Source organism: Trachurus trachurus (genome assembly GCF_905171665.1).
Source record: "Trachurus trachurus genome assembly, chromosome: 9".
Lineage (NCBI taxonomy): Eukaryota > Metazoa > Chordata > Actinopteri > Carangiformes > Carangidae > Trachurus > Trachurus trachurus.
In genome coordinates, this window is record NC_139895.1 from 22,112,191 (window position 1) to 22,132,879 (window position 20,689).

General features: G+C 41.8%; 4 protein-coding genes across 6 annotated transcripts; 1 reads left to right on the forward strand and 3 right to left on the reverse strand.

Moving 5' to 3' along the window:
• Positions 1-935: 935 nt before the first annotated feature.
• spaw (southpaw) lies at positions 936-1,987 on the reverse strand (the record flags this gene model as incomplete). Its single annotated transcript, XM_083978708.1, has 2 exons — positions 936-1,088; positions 1,199-1,987. The coding sequence occupies 2 exons, from the start codon at positions 1,985-1,987 to the stop codon at positions 936-938; spliced, it is 942 nt and encodes a 313-aa protein (XP_083834834.1).
• Positions 1,988-3,536: 1,549 nt separating this feature from the next.
• On the reverse strand, positions 3,537-6,532 carry dguok (deoxyguanosine kinase). 2 transcript variants are annotated; one of them, XM_083978707.1, is made up of 8 exons: positions 6,325-6,532; positions 5,970-6,147; positions 5,721-5,830; positions 5,425-5,630; positions 5,060-5,207; positions 4,464-4,579; positions 3,894-3,993; positions 3,537-3,701 (listed from the first exon to the last, which is right to left on the reverse strand). In XM_083978707.1, exons 2-8 carry the CDS (start codon positions 6,073-6,075, stop codon positions 3,675-3,677), a joined length of 813 nt encoding a protein of 270 aa, XP_083834833.1. In that variant the 5' UTR covers positions 6,076-6,147; positions 6,325-6,532; the 3' UTR covers positions 3,537-3,674. The 2 variants fall into 2 exon arrangements, with proteins under 2 accessions (XP_083834833.1, XP_083834832.1); XM_083978706.1 differs by having other exon boundaries at positions 5,970-6,532.
• An 844-nt stretch (positions 6,533-7,376) lies between these two features.
• On the reverse strand, positions 7,377-11,161 carry tcn2 (transcobalamin II). The gene is made up of 10 exons (XM_083978705.1): positions 10,999-11,161; positions 10,639-10,706; positions 9,978-10,167; positions 9,705-9,874; positions 9,310-9,462; positions 8,627-8,799; positions 8,357-8,531; positions 8,002-8,182; positions 7,794-7,912; positions 7,377-7,695 (listed from the first exon to the last, which is right to left on the reverse strand). Exons 2-10 carry the CDS (start codon positions 10,694-10,696, stop codon positions 7,634-7,636), a joined length of 1,281 nt encoding a protein of 426 aa, XP_083834831.1. The 5' UTR covers positions 10,697-10,706; positions 10,999-11,161; the 3' UTR covers positions 7,377-7,633.
• A 242-nt stretch (positions 11,162-11,403) lies between these two features.
• Positions 11,404-14,325, forward strand: ccdc117 (coiled-coil domain containing 117). 2 transcript variants are annotated; one of them, XM_083978709.1, is made up of 5 exons: positions 11,404-12,260; positions 12,397-12,447; positions 12,553-12,822; positions 13,701-13,847; positions 14,014-14,325. In XM_083978709.1, the coding sequence occupies exons 1-5, from the start codon at positions 12,166-12,168 to the stop codon at positions 14,252-14,254; spliced, it is 804 nt and encodes a 267-aa protein (XP_083834835.1). In that variant the 5' UTR covers positions 11,404-12,165; the 3' UTR covers positions 14,255-14,325. The 2 variants fall into 2 exon arrangements, with proteins under 2 accessions (XP_083834835.1, XP_083834836.1); XM_083978710.1 differs by having other exon boundaries at positions 12,400-12,447.
• Positions 14,326-20,689: the final 6,364 nt, after the last annotated feature.

Below are 20,689 nucleotides of genomic sequence, written 5' to 3' on the forward strand. Positions count from 1 at the left end.
ACTGTTGCATAAATCCCAACAAATGTGTTGCACTTGTTGCTTTCAACTTCTGCATTCTTCCATCATGGGAAACCACCATGTAGTTTCATATCATAATTTCTCTGTGGGATGAACTCTGACTTCTTTTTCTTTCGTTATTTTCCCTCACCATTCTGACAGTAGTATACAGGGCCACTTCCTGCAGTACAGTGTTGTTCTAATAATACATCAGTGGGTGTGCAAACAGGATTTGTGAGTCAGCAAAGCTGGGGCACTTGTAGTTGTTTGCACTGGCTTTCAAGGCTTCATTTACTTCCACTGGTGCAGGAAAGTGTTAAAGGGAAAATATTACTGAAAATATAACCCATTTCCCCCCTCTACCTACTATAATTGGTAGTTTACCACTTAGCTTTGTGCCATTCAACAATGTTCACTAGACTAGAACAGCTTAAATTTTAGTGGAAACTGGTAAAATGGGTCTGGTCTGAAACTTCTGAATGTAAGTATACTGTACATATATGATTCACCAATTAATTTAAAATGAATATCAAAATACCAAATATTCAAATCTATACTCAAATCCACAATAGCTGCAAGTTGGAATGCACATAAATCACCACACACTTGTTAAAATAAAACGTTTTAATTTATTTGACATATTTTATGTACAAAATATACATGACAACATATAAATAGATTTTTTTCAAATTACATTTTAATAATGCAGCTCAGTCCATACTAATGATAGAATATCTATTGTGTACCACCCAGTATGGATGAATATACTTTTTTATATTTTTGTCATTATTTGTTTTAAACGTCTGTGACTGGGAACTCTCTCTTAAACATTTGAAAATTAACATTTATATGAATGCAGCTAAATAAAAGTTCAAGGTCTTGCTCTGTCAATAGTTCTCCGTCTCTTCACTGTGGTGAAACCAGTGATGGGTGGGCCTTCAGTGACAGCCACACTCTTCAACAATCATGTCCTCGTGGTGTCGCACGGCCAAGTCATCGTTCTCGTAGTACAGCATGGAGAGTGGACTGAGGCGAGTCGGTACACAGGACGGACAGGTCCCTCTTTCTGGATGGTGATGACGCAAGAGGCTCTGAAATACAGATGAATAATTAATATAAATATAACAGCAACGTCAGAAAAAACTTGACTGTACAAGGTTATATAGGCTACATAGCAGTGAAATTTGAGTTGTCAGCTCACCTGCATGTATGCATGGTTGGTGGGATGGAAGGACTCATCCAGTGGCGTGGGACACTCTCCCTCACATCGATATGCATTAAAGCGCTTCGGATGCACAATCCACTCATCCCAGCCGATGTGGTCAAAGTCCACCCACATGTCGACCTTCCGACACAGTGGCCTCTGGACCGGCTCTGCTGCTGCTGCTGCTGCTGGTGTGGCCGTAGGTGCAGCTCCTGCAGCCACTCTCACCCTCTCCATTCGGTTCCTTTTGTGGCGTCGACTTTGACCGTCTCTGCTGACTCTGTCCATGGTCACATACTTGGAGTTCTCCACAGTATGAATGAGACTGTAAGATGACTGTCCTTCCTGAGGTAGGTTATGTTTGGAGAAGACAACCATCATGACACGGTTCACTGTTGGATGGTGTACTCTTCTTCGCCTCAATCCTAAATGCTTGAAGAGGGACCCGTCAGTTATCTCCCCCTCCTCCTCCCCAGCACCGCTCCCACTCTCCGTGTCAGCTTCTCCTGAGGCCTCCTGTACCGACACTCTGTCTCCCTGGTACAGCCAGTACTTCAGCAGAGCAGTCACGTTAAAAACCTTCCAGGGAGACTTTGTGCTGCCGGGGGATGTGATGAAGCTTCCCAGGAAAAGGTGCTCATCCTGGCATGATGCGCTGCCTTGGTCACAGCTCTGCTTTCTGGAGTGATACAAATCCACAGTGGCACGCTTGGAGGCAGAGAAAGCTGGCAACCCGATCCGAAGTTCTGCCAACTGGACAAGGTCGCCGGTGGAGATGGTTGACATGTCAAACGTGACTGTCCATCTGTCACCCACTTGATGGCAACCTGGAAAGACATGAGAATGAGAACTCAAATTCACACTCAGCAGCCAGCGGCAGTCTGGTTGATTCTGGGCAAACCAGATCCCCTGGACAAATGTCAAAACACTGTAGTTGGAGGGTGAACAGAGCAGGATGTGTATTGAACCCCCCTGTGCAAGGACGTCTGAGGGCTAATATACACACCCTCTCACATAAAACAGAGAAAGCCCTTTAAAGTGGAATAAGCATTTTGACACTTGCTGGGTTGTAAAGAGGGAGTGTCTGATAACACAGATAATGCACCAACCAGAGAGCTGCTGGAGAGGAGAATGACCACAGGAGAAACTAACCACACAGTATGCGAGATATGTTATACAACCAGTGGTGTATATAAGCATTTTTTTTTTTTTTTTAAAGAAGAGGAAAATACAATGAAGAGTTAACTCACCTTTGGCCATCAGACTCAGGACAGAGTCAGAACTGTGCGCTGGCCAGTTGGCACCTTGCGTAACGACAGTGTTGACAGCTACTGACGAGGAGAAATCAGCAGTCCTGAAGGAGCGATACAGCTGCATCATGTACAGAGGGTATCTGCTGCGATGACTGACTGAGAGATTTCTGAATGCTAAACTTGTCTCGAGACGCGTGTGATGTCCGAGTCTCAGGGTGGACGAAACAAAGCCGATGGTGTCGGGGAGGAAGAGGAGCGCACAGAAAACTGTCAACACTCTGGCTTCCATTTCAGCTGAAAGTCACAAAACCTACACAGAGAGGCAAAGATCTCCTTCCTTCCTCCAGCTGGTCTCGGGCTGAAATGATGCTGTGTGCAGTCAGAGCTCCAGACAGGCCCCTTTATAGTGGACAGCTGCCCTTTGATGACCCCTGACCACTCCAGGCATCTCAACTACCCCTCTGATCATCAGAGCACATCAGAGGGTCAGGACAGAAAAGAAAACATTTAGCCAAGGTCATTGTCCTGTCAAACTATATGGCCTTTTATATTCATTTAGGAGCCTAATCCCTTTAACATGTAAAAAAACATTAACAAATAACACTTAGAGCCATTGGCACCCCCTCTGCTTTGTCAAAGTGGCACAAGTAATAGTAATGTTCACAAATCTTTGAAAATAAAACATGACAAAATATTAAAAAGGAACACACATTTATTTATCATTTAAAAATAAGTACAGTAACTTCTTTGTTTGCTTTTTCTTGTGAGGAATGTGTGATACATACAGTACCATGAAAACAACTGTGTGATGTTCAGTAAACAGTGTAAAATATACATACACAAGCTCTAAAACCACTTAAATGATCTGTGTTTTAGTCAGTGGGATACAGTTATCAGGATTTCAAGTGGAATAAACAGTTAAACAGGTACATTTCTTTTTTTTATCACCGGCCGTGAACTTCTAAACTAACCAATAAATAAGCGAACAACAAAAAGTTGAATGATCTGTAAAATGTAAACTATGAAATCTAAAAGTATCATTCAAAGAACTTTTGTATACAAACAGAACTTCATGTGTGTGTTTCAGGTCGGCTCTGTCGAGGCAGCAGCTTATCAAAAAGAGAGGTGTTTTATGTCTTTCTATTTCCTTTACATACAGTATGTATCTATTATGTCAGTTCACACTCGTGAGTGAATGAGGTAAGATGATGATGGGCCTCTCACAAAGTATTGAAGAACTCCCTCACCTGTGTATGAAAAGGTACTTTAGGATCACAAACATGAAACACATCACATCAGAAAACAAACAGTCCTATGAGTTCCCATTAAATGAAAAGACTGTGCAGCCAAGACACTGCAGCTCAAACATGACAGCGACCTCATGTGGTTGACTCTGGTACAGCAGCTATTCGTTCAAAGTACAAAAAAGTAAGACATACCTTAGTAATAAATTGCTCCTGCACCTTAGGGTCACTCTTAAACTCCACACTGGCATCGAGTTGTAACACAGGTATCTGTTTTAACTTCTCAAAATGTATTCTGGAAACAAAGGGACAAACTGTGTTAGACACTCAGTGCTCAGACCACACACTGCTGACTGTCATTTGTTCACAGCTGAGCAACAAACAGCTGCAAGGAAAGGCATTCAAAATGGTGGAAGTCAAACAGAAATCTGAGTGGAGCATCTTTTAATATGACGGCTGTCGCACTGCTGCTGTTATTAATTTCATTTTAAACATTTCACTTGAGGTGGTGGGATCATTTCCAGGTCACAACAGCTACATATCACATTTGAATGATTCATTATTAGCCTATTAGCCTATGGTCTTCTTTAACAGCAACCACCTGAGTATAAAAGTGCCTAGATAATGAGCCTCCCTCATGACTGCTGCGCTAAAAGTTTGTGTTCGTATGATTCAAAAACATATTTGATGGTTGCTCACTGAACAAAAACAACAAAAGGGTCCGTAGAGGACAAACTCTCCCCATGAGATCTCGTTATTACTCACTCAGTGCTCTTCTCGACAAGCCACCTCTCATGTTGAACATGCAGCTTATCCAGATAGTCCAGTTTCACTCCCTTCTCCTCTGCTCTTCCTCTTTTCTCCAGACGCTCCATACATTTCTGAGGAACGCACATCACTTCAGTGTCTTTAAATTGTTTTCTCTTGACTGAACATTACCATTCCCATGTTTTCCCATATTCCATGTTATAAACAGTTTTCTTGTCTGTACACAACATATTGCACATCTGCCTGTCCTGGGTGAGGGATCACTCCTCTGATTTTTCCTGTTAAAGGTTTTCTTGGGAGTTTCTCCTCAGTCAATGTGAGTGTCTAAGGGTAGAGGATGTTGTTATGTTGCCATGTAAAGCCTTTTGAGAAAAGCTGTAAAAATGGGCTATAGAGATAAACTTGCCTTGCCTTTTCTGATGAAATAACAGATGTGTTGATAATAAAAAGCTATAATATGAGCTTTAAAATGTAAAGAGTGACAAAAAAAGTTAAAAATTGTTGCAACTGCTGTAAAGTATTTTTTTTTTTTATCTTTTTTTTTCTTTTCTTTTTTTGTTGTTAGGTTTTAATGAAATATTTTATGCAAGTACCTTCGGTGAGGCTTTGAGGTAGATGATGCCTTCCAGCTCCACCTGGTGTCCAAACTGCTCCACCAGGAGGGAGTGCCAGTCCTGGTAAACTGCCCACTCTGTTGGATTGATACAATCCAACTCAAACATGTTCAAGGCAAAGATGTATCTGTAAGAACCGAGAGTCACGTTTAATTTTATGTACGCAAAGTAAAGGAAAATACATTTGATCAATGAGTTAGACAGCACATGACATGAAGAATATAAATTCATTTCATACCAACTATAAACAGACTGGTTTGGGTGCAGCTCTGGGTGGGGCACCATCAGCACCTCACACTTTTAGATTTCACTTTCACTTTCCTCTCCTGGCGTGAATCACTCACCTGTCACTGTACACCGAGCGCTCGTACACCTGGACAGGTGTTCCTTCAGAGTGGAGCAGACGAGCTGGAGGAGGCTGCAGCTGCGTTCTCAGCCGGCTCATGCATGAATATGTCTGAAACGTGTAGGACCAGCGCTGGGGATCCTGGTACATCATCTGCAGCAGGTTGCTGACTGTCGTCTGGGAGGATGTGCCACTGCCTGCTCCCTGTCCAAACACATTCAGCAGAGATGGTCATCAACTTGACCCTTGTTCATTCTTGTCAAAGAACAGGAAATCAGGAGATGCGCTGCTCACCTTTGAGGTGCCGCTCTCAATGTGCTGCCACTTGCTGACTGGCTCTGCCATCACCTCCCAGTCTGGACAGGCTGACTGCAGGAGTCTTGCAAAAGTCGACTTTCCAACAGCTGGTAGTTGAGACACATCATCACATAAGGAAATTACAGACCAGCAACAGATACACAGCAAAGCTACAGTACAGTCTACATGTTTATAATACGTTTGTTCTCAGTTATAGGTACAAGTATGAACTTCTCCTGTTCTTACCGATGTTGCCTTCAATAGAAACCCTCTTGACTCGAGTTTTGCCATCTTGACTCGATGCTCCACACCTTGCAGAGGACTCACTCATCTTATCCGTCTTTCCGGTCATAGTACTCAGGTTAGTCGTTGAGTGTGTTATGCCTGCTTTTCCTCCTCGTACAAGCCAGCCCGGTGTCTTCCACTGTGGATGAGCCGCATTTAATTTGCAAACTTTGCTGAACAGGACGCCTCGGTACAGAGCAGCCATCATTATACGCTGCGAGTAGGCTACAAGTATACACAGGGACTGTCACATCAGTATCCGCATACCTCCTGGTGCTCGTTTATGTAAATGGGAAGCTTAGAAATTTGACATTACCGCAGAGTTACCCTCATGGCAGCTAGCTCATCCTCTCCACGACGGAACAGGCATGTTGGTTAGGAATAATCCATTTAAAGTGAAGAAAAAACAAAACACGCCCTTCAGTGTTTGTAGACAGCGTTATAATAGATAAAACGCTCGTGTGCAATTCACACTTTAGTGTTTCGGTTTTTCGTTAAGTATTTAGTGTAAGTTATGCGATGGGATAGCGCGCTCAAGGATACAACAGGCGCAACAAAAAGCACTTCCGGTTCACGACTTCTTTTCCTTTCACAATAAAATCCTTCTGCCAAACGACAAATTCATACAGATTGAGATGTAATGTTGTGCATACTGTCTGTTATAAATACATAGCTATTTGTGTGAGATGGTGACAATAAACAAACTTTTAAAAGATATCCTGGAAATAATTTAGCTTTGCCCAGACTCTTTCCATAAAGCTCAGTTGTTTGTTTGTCTCTGAAGCTTTTATATAGCTACAGTCTATGTTCTTAAGTGTAGCCTATTGATGAAATAAGATCCATTCTTTTTACAGTCTATGGATCCATAGGAGAAAAAAACACTCAAAATTATTACATTTTTGTGTTTCTATCACTTCGTAATGTGGTTTGTGTGTAAAATTTTCCCAAACCCATTGATAACTTATTAACCAAGATCACATATCACAATGATGCTTTATTGTTGGTGTGTAAGAAGCATATTAGCACCATTTACAAGCATTTTCACCCTCAGCCTTTTAAGGAAATGTATCCAGTAATCGGGGGTAATGTGCTAACTGCTGCTGTTTAGACACATGTGGAAATGTGGGAAATTTGTAGTTATAGTGTCCACAATCATGTGACTTTGAAGAAATCCACAGTTTCATCTCTATAATCTCTGATCTTGCTCTGATGCCAGAATCAAAGAACATTTCAACTGAGCACATGAGGATGTCAGCTATTAGAAATGGCTGATTTTAACACAAAACAAGTTTGTATGTTGGGATTTTCACTGGCACTTGACCCAAACACTACATACTTTTGATAACAAAGTCAAGTCAAAACAATTCATATTTTGTTTGTGACATAAAACACAAACCTCCAGAAAGGTTTTATTTAGAAATAATCATAAAAAAGCTTTACAATTTACACATTCTAGTTAGATTATTCACAGTCAGGTCTATTTGGTTAGGTCTAAATTACAAGTGAAATTGTATGTAAATACTGTGACCATTATTCACAGATTCACATGTGATTGAAGTACAGTATAATCACTGGTTGAAACTGAAAGGGTTAGAAAACAGTTTTGATTCTTTTCTTCAGTCACTTCAGTAGCTTGTGTTTTTGAGGGTGATCTTTTGAGACGCCTGTATCTTGAAATCGTTGATACCTGAGAAAGGAAACCACCATTTTTTAAACAAAATGAAATGAAAGCAGCAGATGAAGGACATGAAGATAGTGCTATTAGTGAGTTTTGTGTTCCCTTACCCTCACTGAGGGCATTGCCATCAGAGGAGAGGTGCCAATATCTGCGGTCCGTCTGTCTGGCCTGCTCTCCATTCACCACGCTTAAGAAAGGTCCCCACAGGCTGGTCTCTGTCTCATATCTGCCAGACAACATCAAATAATTCTCAATGTACGCAACACAAAAGCTATAGAAAACTGAAATGCATAAGGGTACATTGTATGGACTCACGTGAAGCCATCATTTTTCCCTTTGAGAAGTTCAAGTGCCTCCAATAGAGAGCTGCCCTTTGGCACATCAACAGAGTAAATAGCTCCTGCCCCGCTGGACTTCACCACTTCCACCATCACACTCACTTTGTTCTCGCTTGGTAAAACCACCTCAGGATCTACAGGCTCCAGCACCAGAGTGTCTGTAGGAAAAGCACATGTAATTACAAACACGGCAAGAAAAAAAATGATACAGTAAATGGACTTGCACTTATATAGCACTTTTCTGTTCGAGTTTTACACTGTATGTTGCATTCACCCTTTCACATTCACATTCATACAGTGACCACACAGTGTAGAGGTAGTGCTGCACATACCGTCCTCGTTGAGACACTCCTTGTTCTTCACTGCCAGGTAGGATTTCTGCTGGAGAGCTGGCAGCACCTGAGAAATGGCCATAGGGTTGTGGTATATGTTTCTTCTGACATCAGTCCTCATGGCCTCCATTGAGGCAGCACACTCTGCAACTTGGCTGCCCATTGCTAATAAGGCCTTGAATGCAACAAAAAAAAGTATGTTACATCTGTAAAGATTTTGTTCCAAACAACTGAAAGAGACAATGAAAAAAAAGGGAAAAAGATCCTCACTTGAACTGCAAGACCTGTGCTGAACTCATTGCCAATATGGCCGTCGGTCCTGCGAGCAGCCAACAGTTTCTGCTTGATTTTACTAAGGGCACCGTCAAGCTCAGCAGCATTGTGCACCTGAGATCCAGCATCCTTCACACACTGGAGCGCCATTCCAGCCATGGCATAGGTATCTAGGGAGATAAAGCATGATACGCATGTGCATATTTCGCAAACATTAGGAGAGTTTCATTTGAAGCACAAGTAACTGAGCTGTTATAAAGAAAGACTACAAGACTGCAGAACTTCACCTCTGTCAAATTTATAAAAGATGACACACGAAAAAGGGTAAGTGTATTTCAACATGACTACAAATGAATAATAAAAAAGTACAGATCTTATCCATCATACTATCTCACGCTATCGTAGAAAGTTTGCAGTGAACATTTGCTCGTACACAGCCAATTTTCATAAAAACATAACGTGTGTGCGTGCGTCAAACCTGAAATAATTTAATCATCTAATTTTTGGGCTACAGTTAAATATCCAAAAATGGTTTGTTGCTATATAACCATAGATGTATAAGGAAATTTCTTTAGCATTTTTAGCATTAGATTTGAGATGTCTCACTGCCTGTCTATTTCCTGCTGCACATTATTAATATATTATCTATAAAAGAAAACATTTAGACAGTATTCACTCACCAATACTCTCAGAGTTGCCATGTCTGAAGTGTTCATGTTCCACTGCCTTGATGAGCTTGTTGCTGACATGGTTGTTGACCCGGACACCACTTGCACAAAGAGCAAGCACACCCAGAGAATACTGGTAATAGTTGGTCAAAGGGCGGTGGCTGACTGTGGAAAGAAACCAAATTATTTTTAAAGCAGACTTTGCAATAATGTTCAAGACATCAAATAATTGACAGATGGGTCTGACTGATTGCATCAAAACTGAAATATAAATGTCTCACTTCTTAGATAAAGTACAACCTACACATGATCTTAGGTTACACTGAGATGAAAGAGATCATGGTGCAATGTTAAACTACACACTTTTTATGATGACATCGGCCTACTAAAGGTCAAAGGAAACTTACAGCCAATGTTATCCTTTTCTTGTTCCATCTGCTTCTTCAGGTGTGTTAGCAGTGTCTCAGTTGTCTCACTGACGGAAAAGGTGACTGTGTTGAGGTCGAAGCAGGAGGATTTCAAAGCCAGAGCATATAGGGCCAAGAGGCCAGTCACAGGCTGGTTGTTAGAGAGACCGCTGAGAAGGACACAGGAGGCTAAGCGTCAGATGAGAATGCACAAACACGGCATGATCTAAATAATATTATTAATTATTAGTGTATTTGTAACTACTTCATTACTTTTGTATGTCATTGTGCACATGAGTTTTCAATTTATTCAGGTGTTCAGTCTCCTTGACAAGGTTGTGGTAGTTAGAAAGCCGCAACGCCAGGTGCACGCTGGGATTGGGGAGTGTTTCCAGCCCCTCCAGTGAGCGAAGCAGATCCTTGTTGAGGGACAGGAGCACCTCATTGATAGATCCTTCAGTATCTGAATTAGAATATTTCCAAAGAAAAAGAAATGTTAATATTTGATATAACAGGTCTAAAGTACTTCACTCACTCACTGACATCAACATGAACTTTCAGAGCATTTCAAAACAAGAACTGCACCATCAGCAGTCACAACAAGAGGAAATAAAGACTGTGCAGACTTTATCATTTGAATCTCTTTCAAGGCTCCAAATATCTAAACATTGTTTTTTTTTTCATCATCAGAACTTAAAAGCAAATAGATGCTACAAATCTCGGTATTTTGACAATTACACAACTTTTGTCAACGAACAAACAACATGAAGGCAATGACATAGATGTTGTGAAATCTGTGAATGCCCAGATTGCAAGATGATAGTTAGCTCAGCGTTAGTAAGAACAGCAGTTTCTAATGACTGGTGATGGTTAGATTTAGATTGTTTTTTTGTTTGTTTTTTTGTAAATGTTTTTTTTTTTTAATGTTACATACCACATGGTTTGCTAGAGGCGAAAGCCAGAAGACCTACTATTATGAGCGAAGACAGCATTCTGGATAACCTGTTGAATAACACAAACAGTGAGAATAAATATCTTAAATTTGCATGAAATACTTCAGGATAGACAATAAAATGAGGAGCACTCTTCAATGCACGTTTTCGAGAGAAGCAGGTAAACAGATGTTTGAGAATAAATCTGAAAACAACAGCAATGTTTTGGGGATTAGACACACAACTGACTATTTAGCGTTGTTAAGATCATAATATCGCTATTACAGCCTACTATTACTACAGCAGTTTAGTATTTTAGCTAGTAAGCGTTACATATTTCGCAGTAAACAGCAGTTTGTTACCTCCTCAGGGAGACAGACAGTCCAGTGTGAAGAATCAGAGCTGAGTAAGGAAACAAGCTGAGACAACAGCTTCTAGTATTTCAGCGTCACATGACTCGTCATTTGCGATGACAATGCGATGAATAAAGCTAGAGGGCCCTTTACACCAGCAGCAGGTCAGACCATAATCACAAAGTGTGGCGTACTTATCTTGCGACTATTTATAGTCTTCGGTGAGAGCGACACAAGAAAAGTGGGGAGGTATCTATCTTATTTTAGACATATCATCTTCTGAATGATGTTGTCACAGCTGCAAGTAACAGCTGACATTTTCAAACAAAACGGGTCGATGTGGTTGTGATAAAACACAATAACTTATCACGGCATACTTTGTATCTGTGTCTAACCGAGTAATCTACGCGGACAAGGCTACAGAAACCCATTTGTCCACGTGAACTACAACTCCCACAATGCAACGGGAGCAACATACGCACATTCTAGAACGTCGACGCATCTTCTGGCGGCAGTCGCGTTTTCAGAATAGCGAGCTAACGTCAATTTAACCCAGCCTACCTCTCAAGCCGTCCACGCCACCGAGACCGTCAATGTTGGAGGCTATTTCTTTGTACAGTTGTTGTCGTGGTTTTAGGTTTAGTCAGGCGTGAGCATGTAGGGCCTGTTGCTGTTGTCTAGTGGTGATAACTCCAAAGGACAACAGTGTTAACGGGGACGGAGGCAAGCTAGCAAAACATCAACAACAACAACAACAACATCAAGGGGCAGGGCAGTGGCACGGGTCAGTCTGTAACACCAACTTTATGTTTCTGGTGAACTTATGCAAAGTTGTTCTTCAGCACAAGGATGGAGCTGGCGTTGTGTATCGCCTTGTCACACGAGTGAGCATGTAATCGGTAATGTTATTAACGGTGTCACCGTATCATCAGTAGCGTCGTAGCTAGCGAGATAACGAGCCAGCTGGCCCCGTGTGAACAGATTTATAACTCGTGCGCCATGTAGTTGGTTTAAAAAAAATACATCGATCAGTTCATCTGATTGGTATCGTTGCTGATCTTCCAGGTCAGATTCATTTGTAGTGTGACACTGTGTCTCTTCTGGTCATCTCACTAACTGGACCGTGGTGCATCCCTCTGCTCCCCCCCAAGCAGTGAACAGGGGTCTCTGCCAGACATGTATTCATTTTCAGGCCCTACTAGCCTTCCTGAATTTGACCTCGGACCTCCAAGCACGTCTGCCCACCTACAGAGAACAGCGGTGTCTAACAAGTACGTGGCTGATCACAAGCATTCACTTGTAAATTTCCTGCATACAGTTATCAGAAAAAACAACCGAAACACACATGAGTCTTAGTAAGATATACATGAATTATCCTCCCCCTCCCCACATCTGTCTGTCCCACAGCAGCTGGGAGACACGATGCCTCAGGAAACACAGAAGGAGAGTTGATGATGAGTAAGTGAGATAGAAACAGAAAAAACAATCATTGTCATCTAACATCTGACAGTTCTTGCAAAACTTATTTGGAGTGTTATGATTAATGTCTTGGTGTTTTCTCAGGGGGTGCAGTGCCAAAAGGAGGAGGTTGATGGTGGAGGCAGAAGGGGATATTTCTGAGAACTTGAACACTACCACTCCTCCTCATGACTGGCCAACAGCAAACAGCTGCCCTCCCGTCTCTGCACAGCAAGCCAGTCCTGCACTTCCACAGCCATGCCCAGAGCCCCAGCCACTGACCCTGCTTCATCCCTCCCCTGCTCGACTCGAGACAGAGAGCTCCTGCATGGAAATAGAGGCAGCTCAAAGGAGACTTCAGGAGATTGAAGATAGGTATGCAACCAAAAACTGTTCACTTGAATTTGTCCATTGCATTCTCTAAAGTGTGACATTGCTTCCCTGTTTAGCAGGTATCTGTATTGATGTGAACATGTTTCAGTCTTTTACAAACTACTGAAGTATATGAAAAAAAAGGATTTATTATTAAAAAAAAACCATACATACTGTGATAGCCATCTTGTAATGCATTACGCCACATAATCCTTCCTGGAATATAATTATCAGGAAAAAAGATCTGCCACATTTCAAAGTACAGTTGACAAATTATCTGGTATGTTCAGTTTGCAAGGACCTATACATCGTCCAATGGTCCCTCTGAGAAAGGTGAATCTAGGACACCTGGAGTAGATTCTTGAAGATGTCTCAACTCTCATCCAAGAGTGCTCTTTAGTTCTTATGAACTGATGAGAGGTGAAAGGTCTTTAAGGATCTACAACCAAGTCCAAGACTAGGTGATTCAACTTTTCCAGAGAACTATGAACGAAGGGTTTCATGACTTCAGATTTTTCTAAGTCGACTCTAATGTTATGAAAGTCGAGTTGATGTCGACTAGTTGCTGATGACGTCATTCATATTTTTCCCGTCATAAATAAAATCACAGGAGGAGGGAAGTGCTTTGCAACAATCTGTATTCACTGACAGACAGCTCATGCACAGAAATTAGTACACAGAACAGCAGGTATATAAACAAGCTATAAGACTTTTTTTTCTTTGGTAACATACTCTCATAGCCTAAGTGTTGGTTCATACTATGAACTGGATGACTGAGAAACTAAAGACTTCAGCCACAGTGGTTTGTTGTTTGCCTCAGTGGTAGTGCTTAATTGGGGAATTCTTATTTTTAATAATACTTTGATATTTATGCATCATAGAATAACGCTGGAAGATGACGATGAGGATGAAGACCTGGATGTCGAGCCAGCACCAAGAAGGCCAGTGCTGGTGCTTTCAGACAGTTTGAAAGAAGGTCTGCAGCGAGGCATCAGCGACATCCTCCCTCACAAAGTAGCCCAGTCTGTGTATGTTCTCCTTATTTGGTTATTGGCACATCATAACATGTTGAATGAAGTTCTAAGTGAAGTCATGACATCATTTGAGGACTTTAAGTAACCTGAATCATGTTAATGCAGGCGTCTCTTCCTTGAGAAGCTCTAGACACATTTTTCTCTCTCCTTTTGATTTTAGGAGCCATTCCTGCATGGAGCTGGTTTTGTGGCGCCCACCTGACGACCCCTTCTGTCGGAGGCTAAAGGGATCGCTACAAAAACAGCGTAAACAGACAGTATCTCGGCAACCCCCGACCCCCTGCCCATCTCCCATCCCTCACAGTCATCCAAGCCCCTCAAGTCCACCTGAGGACACACACTCTCCCCTGTACAGCTTTCCTGTGGCCCACAGCTCTGGGGAGGAGGACATGGAAATGTAATAGTGCTAAATGACAATGAAAGCCATGCCAAAGTAAAAGACTGGACATGTAGGCACACAAAAAATTATAAAGGACCTAGAACTACTTTAGGTTGGTCAGTTTGGCAAGGCATGTTGGCTTTACTTGATTATTGTGCTGTTTTGGAGCGGTGGTGCAACACGTATGGTATTTTGCTTTACAGTCACTCATTAAAAGTTTCTGACAATCCTGGGCAAACATTATTAAGATGTAATAACCACATTGACCTGATTAATTAGTTTTATTAATTTAAATCTTTAAAGTAAATCATGATCTTGAGACTTGGAAAAGTTCTATAGGCAGCCTTACATAAGCAGTTTTATATAACTTACAGAATTGGCCTTTGTCCATAGAAACAGGATAATTTGTACAGATTTTGCCAAAGCCTAGTCAACACACTGATGTACTGTAAATATGTCTTTGCTGTTTGTGAAACGCCAGTGTGCAGTACAAGAATCTTGTACAGTTTTTATGTTCAGCTTCTGGGCATCATCAAAGGACTCGCAAATGTGTTCCTGTGTGCTCACGACGGCTCACAGCATGGCTTGCAGTTGTACTTGTTGTGGTAGAAAGATGATCTTCCTATAGTGTTTAGCAAGTACGCCATCTGTGAGCTTTGAGGAATGAAAATGCACCTTTTTATGATTTGATTGTATTTTCATACATGCATTACCAGAATTGCAGCCAGCCATTAAGTGTTACAACTTTATATTTGTTTTTAAATAAACTCTTAAATTGTCAATATTCTGTATAGCATAGTTGGTTTTCATGCCGGATACATTTAGCCTTGTAATGGTTTTATCATCATCATCAGCACAGCATGCATACATATTGAAAACAACTAGTTAAGGATGATTTTAACCAGCAGACGTGGTTACAATGGCTTTCACATGAAATTATTTACTGTGTCCAATGTCATTTAAAGGTTAATTAGAGCCACATAATTGAGTTGAGTGAGGGTGACTTCATTAATCAGTTAATTTTCCTGAGGCCTGACTGATGCTGACAATTATGTTTACTTAGATAGGGACATAATTGAATTAGAAGTGACACCACTACTACTCCAACCTGCTTCAACGCTTTGGAAACTGAGGCTTGACTTACAAGTTGAAAAAAACTTCCTGCAGGTGTGGTAGCGGATTTGATAATAGGGCAATATATTTAAAAATTTCAACTCCAGTTAACTTTACATTTAGGTTACACATTTCACAAAACAGATTAAGGCATATTAAGTGGTAAGACAATTTTCTCTTTGAAATTACCAGAACCTTATACAACATTTTTTTATTGTACAATTAAACTTCATATAACATTTATGATTATATAAGGGCTTCCCACAAAGATCTGTCATCTTTATGAGGTTATTTGACGTAACTCACATGATCTGCAGTCTCCGGTGACATGTCGGTTCATCACTTATGCACAGTTCACTGTGACCTTTAAGCTATAAAACTTGACTGCGTTGCCACACAGGAATGTGAACTTGATGACCAGACCTTCAGTTGTGTCATTTGTCACTGTGACCTGCTTGTGCTTCTGAAGCACATCTGACAGTAAATGATTCATCTCTCTGGCGGGCTAACAGCTTGCTGGAGACTCAGGTTTAAGGATGTCATATCTCTGGTGGACTGGACGCACATGGAGACACAGAACAAGGCTCCACTTCCTTAACTCGGTAATGTCCTGATTGCTGACTGGGTCTGAATCCCAGCACTGTCTTGACCTTGAGTGATCTGTAAAACAGACATCAGTATCACCTGACATTATCAAGACAGGCACAGAAATAATATTCAAACATCTGTGATTCTGCTTCATTTATAGCAAGATTTTCTTTGTTTTTAACAGCTTTAGGAATAATTTGAACATTTAATTTCAGACAGAGATAGTGGTTAAGTCAATATTTAGTAGTAGTCAGCTATTAAAATAATTTACTCACTGTTGAAAGGTAGGATCCTGACAAATCTAAAGGGACTTTATCTGGAGGAGATGAGCTCCAGGTATGGGCCTGGTTCTCTAGACGTAGCTGCGTCACTCGGCTCTGGAGGTAACGTAGAAGCTTAAACGAAGCCAAGTCTGAGGGGCTGTGGGACGCAGCAGAGTCCAACACATGGAGGCAGGGAGAGCAAACTGAATTCTGAGTTTCCTGATGGGAAAGAGACATCAGCAGAAATGGATGATGTTTTTTTTTCAATGAACAAATGAACACTATGTATCTACATTATAAGGCACAGTATGTGTAAGAGTGCGACGTTAATGCTTACACAGGAGCAGTAAAACATGTACCTTTGCACTAAACGTCAGCTCTCTCTCAGGTCTGTCAGACTTGCAGGGGACCTGCTTATCCCCTCTAGTCTTTGATGTCTTTCTGGAAAACAAACCGACCTTCATTTAAAGGCTCTTTGGTGTGAATAATTGCTGCATGAGGGATGTATGGCGGCTTCACGTGTATAGTAAATGTTACATCTATGGGCTACAAAGCATATCACAGTGAGTTGAAGTGAGATCATGCTATTACACAGGACAGACAGCTGGTTAGTATGTCATCTATGTTTCACAGACACAGAGACCAGTTACCTGCACCTTAACATCTTTGTCTTGCACCTAAGGAATGGCAAACATTTGAGCAAAACTTAACAGCAGAACGAGAGGAGGAGACTGTGTGCTTTTCTTTTGTGTGTGGACCAATGAGATTCTGAATGTCGTAATGATGAAAAGAGTAAGTTTGGAAAATGACGGCATCATACTCACAAATTATGCAATCGCATTTAGTTTGGAGGATGTACAGTAAGTTTCATGTTCAACATGTTACCTTTCCAGTTCTGCTGTCAGCTCTTCTTCAAACTTGCGTGCCAGACGAGCTGCAGTCTGCTCTTTCCATTGACTCATGCTCCTCTGAACGTGCCTGAGCTCCAAGTCTTTGGCCTTCAGCTGCTTGCGGAGAGACACCGCTACTCCTCCTCCCTCAGCCCCTCCATCACTCATATGAGCCCTGTTAAGACTACTCAGCTCCTCTATGTGCTCCTGCACAAACATCACAAGAGTATGTACTGTTGTATTTTATTTAGTTTTTTTAGTTTTTGCACAAACATCAGCTGTATACAGTATAGTGTGTGAGCTCATACCTGAATGAGACGCTCCTTAAGAGAGTCCAAGGCTTGATCTCTCTCCAACCTCAGCTGTTGCCTCTGGAGGCTCATTTCTTGCTCCTGTAAACATATGAACATCTTGTGCTCTGAACTTGCAACACCAGGCCCTATACAGTATGTTAACTCCAAACTGACCATGTCCTTTCTCAGCTGTGCAGTGGTTTGTTTCTGGGAATCAAGCTCCTGGTGTAGATGGCTGATCAAGTCCTGCAGCTCCTCTCTTAGCACTCTCAGGTTGGTAAGTGCCTCAGCCACCGTGGAGCTGCTGCACAACACACAGGCACAGAACCAAGAGCTTCTCATCAGACACACCAGGATACTCACAAACTGGCCACTTCTGTCTAAGCAGATATGGATGTAAGCCAGGACAGGACGTTATACCTCATAGGCAGCTGTACAGAGTTTTGTTTGGCCCCGCTCTGTTCCAGTAAGAGGTGTAGATGCTGGCACTCTGCTCCCAGCTCCTGGGCCCAGTGCCTGAGCTGCTGCCTCAGGTCAGCTGTGGTTTGGTTATGGCTGCTATCCCTTTCTCCTAGAGTCGCCTGGAGCCTCTCGGCCTCTTCCACTGCCAGCTGAACAGCCTGCTCAAGCTGCAGCGCTGTCCTTTGACTCTCCTGTGACCACAGACCACACCATGTCAGCTCCTCTGTAACAGCCTATCTCTTTATGTGCCTACAAACTATTACTCTCGGTGGTTTCCTTGTACCTGAGCCATCTGTTTCTTCAGCTTCTGCAGTTCGGCCTGGTGCTCCTCTTTTAGTGATTTGCAAATAACAGCCAGCAAAGAATCCTGCTCCCTCTGCTGTGCACAACTTTCACTCTCCAACTCCTGCACTTGCTTCAAATAAAAATAAAATCATGCAAAAAAAAAAGAATCAGATTTATGGTGGTGATGTTATGTATCATGGTTGCAAGTCTCCTTACTCTTTTTAGTTCCAAAACTTTATGTTGAAGAGCTTGTGCTTTACTCTTCTCTTGCTGCATTTCACTCCTCACGCTCTCCAGGCCTTTTCTGTTCTGCTCTTCCAGTATCCCACAGTGCATCTGAACAGCTTCTACCTTTTCTGCCTCCCACTTCCTCCTCTCCTCCTCTATCGCTTTGTGTACCTGAATGGGAGCATACTGTGCACATCATACATTTGTGTTGAAAAGATGGTATATTTTAGGCAGAGGACCATCAGAATACCTTTCCAGAGGCTTCTACATGCAGCTCCTCTTCACGGTTCTTTGCCTCCTCCCTCTGCTGCTCCAGAGATCTTCTTAGCTTCTGTACTTCCTCTTCTTTCAGCTGCTAGAACAGGAGGGAAATCACATCTTTAACTGAGTAACCCTGAGGAATGTTGTCACTCACACTCTTAAGTGCGTAGCACAACAACCACGTGGCATCCAAACTTACATGCATCATATTCATTTGTGGTAGTGCAAGGTACTTTGTACTGAAGTACACTGAAGTGTGTTGGAGTTTATATATTCTCTGTGACTGACCTGAATGGAAATTTGCATGGACTCAATACATCTTGTAAGAGTCAGAGTCTGTTCTTTCAAAGCACTTGTTTTCTCCTCTTCAGCCTGCTTATTAACCTGAAGAGAAAACTGACAAATCAGTATTTCAAGCTCTCAGCCTCACTTGTCTGAGATTCTCATGTGCAAAAGCCAAATCCATTCTCTGTTGGTTTAAAGGTTCTGTAACCCTAATGTAGAGATCATGTGCGCATTATGATGTATTAGCAAAACCGTAAAAAGCCTTAGTCTGCCTCAGCACTCACGGTTATTCTCTGGTTTTGTTCCTGGGCTTCCTTCAGTGTCTTGTAGTGCTGGGTTTTCAAGTGTTGTAGCTCCACCTTCAGTCCATCTCGTTCTGCTTGTAAGGCCCCACATTGTTCCTTTAAATCTAGCAGCTGCAGCTCCCTCTGGGCCAACATCTTCTCCAGCGTACCCACTCTGATCTTACATTCTCCCAGTTCTACCTGCAGCTTGTTTACTTGAACTTTTAGTGCCTTAGATTAAGAAAGAAAGCAAAAGTGGGAAGAATAATACGTGTCTGTCAACATTGTGCAGTTGGTTTTACAGACAGCAGAGCATCATTTTTTAAATTAGAAATTAGCTTCATGATAAAAGGTTCCACCTCAATTTGCTCCTTTTTCTGGATCTGTTCCTTCTCCAGACAAGCACAGTGACTCCTCAGTGAGCTCTCCGCCTCTGTTGCCCTCTGGAGTTCCTCACGAGTCTCCTCTAGATTCTGCTCCAGTTTCATAGATGAGAACATATCCAACTATATTTTAAAATACAAAAGCTAAATCTGCCTTTTACAAAAAAAAAACTACTGCCTTCACACTGTAAAATATGGTCATCGTCTAAGCACTATCTGCAAAAAACAACTAAAGGGACACACACCATGATCTTTTATTAATTTAATGTGTTAATAGATACTAATACTGCACCTCTTGCACAGACTCCAGCCTCTCTCTTGCACGTCGCTGTTCTGCAAAAAGTTCTGTTTTTGCACTATCCAGCTGTCTCTCCATCTCCTCCCTCTCCAGCAGTGACATGATTACACCGTTCTGTTTGTGGAACAGTGAAACAACATAGAAGTGATGTTTAAAGAACGAACTTGACATATTTAAACAAGTGAATGACTGAGCAAAACCACAAACAGTAAAAACATACTGCTTTGAGTCATATTTGAATTACCGTCTCCTTCAGACTCTTCCTATGTTGACTCAGAGTTTCAAGTTCTTCTTCCATGTTTCTGATCTCATGGAGACAGGACTCTCTTTGCTTCTGCAGCTTGTTCAGGTGGCAACTACAACACATTCATTGTTGTGTTACTCCTCAACAGAACTGCCCTACATTCTCTGAATATTACAGTCAGTAGGAATACAGTGTTATGATACCTAACAGAGTCCCTCTCCACTCTGCTGTCACGAAGAACAGACTGCAGACTCTGCTTCTCTTTCTCCATCTGTGCCGTCTCTGCAGTCAGTTGCTCTAATTCCTGCAAGGCATGCTGGGGCATAAAGCATAAACTGTGAGCATTACTGAGACATTAATACAGACAGACATTTTGTACTGATTTTGCTGCATGTTACCTTTCTTCTCTGCCGCAGTTCAGAGAGGCAGAACTCAATGTCTTTTAACTGAGCCCTCTTCAACCTTAGTGTCTCCTCCTCTTTCTCACATTTCTAAACCACACACAAAAACCACTATGGTGATATCTCATCCATATATGCAAAGAAAGCAGGATAAAAATATTTCTCAAACTATACTTATA

Bases quoted from the DNA above. Each gene is read 5' to 3' on its own strand.
- dguok (XM_083978706.1), bottom strand. From the start codon at position 6,216: ATGATGGCTGCTCTGTACCGAGGCGTCCTGTTCAGCAAAGTTTGCAAA. The intron at 5,631-5,720 runs GTGAGCAGCGCA...GTGTTTGGACAG, and splicing joins TTGAGAGCGGCACCTCAAAG to GGAGCAGGCAGTGGCACATC. The intron at 5,208-5,424 runs GTGAGTGATTCA...CGGTTCTTACAG, and splicing joins CGCTCGGTGTACAGTGACAG to ATACATCTTTGCCTTGAACA.
- tcn2 (XM_083978705.1), bottom strand. From the start codon at position 10,696: ATGCTGTCTTCGCTCATAATAGTAGGTCTTCTGGCTTTCGCCTCTAGC. The intron at 9,875-9,977 runs GTAATGAAGTAG...TGTCCTTCTCAG, and splicing joins GTGCACAATGACATACAAAA to CGGTCTCTCTAACAACCAGC. The intron at 8,532-8,626 runs GTGAGGATCTTT...GTTGCATTCAAG, and splicing joins GCACAGGTCTTGCAGTTCAA to GCCTTATTAGCAATGGGCAG.
- ccdc117 (XM_083978709.1), top strand. From the start codon at position 12,166: ATGTATTCATTTTCAGGCCCTACTAGCCTTCCTGAATTTGACCTCGGA. The intron at 12,261-12,396 runs GTACGTGGCTGA...TCTGTCCCACAG, and splicing joins AGAACAGCGGTGTCTAACAA to CAGCTGGGAGACACGATGCC. The intron at 12,823-13,700 runs GTATGCAACCAA...TATGCATCATAG, and splicing joins CTTCAGGAGATTGAAGATAG to AATAACGCTGGAAGATGACG.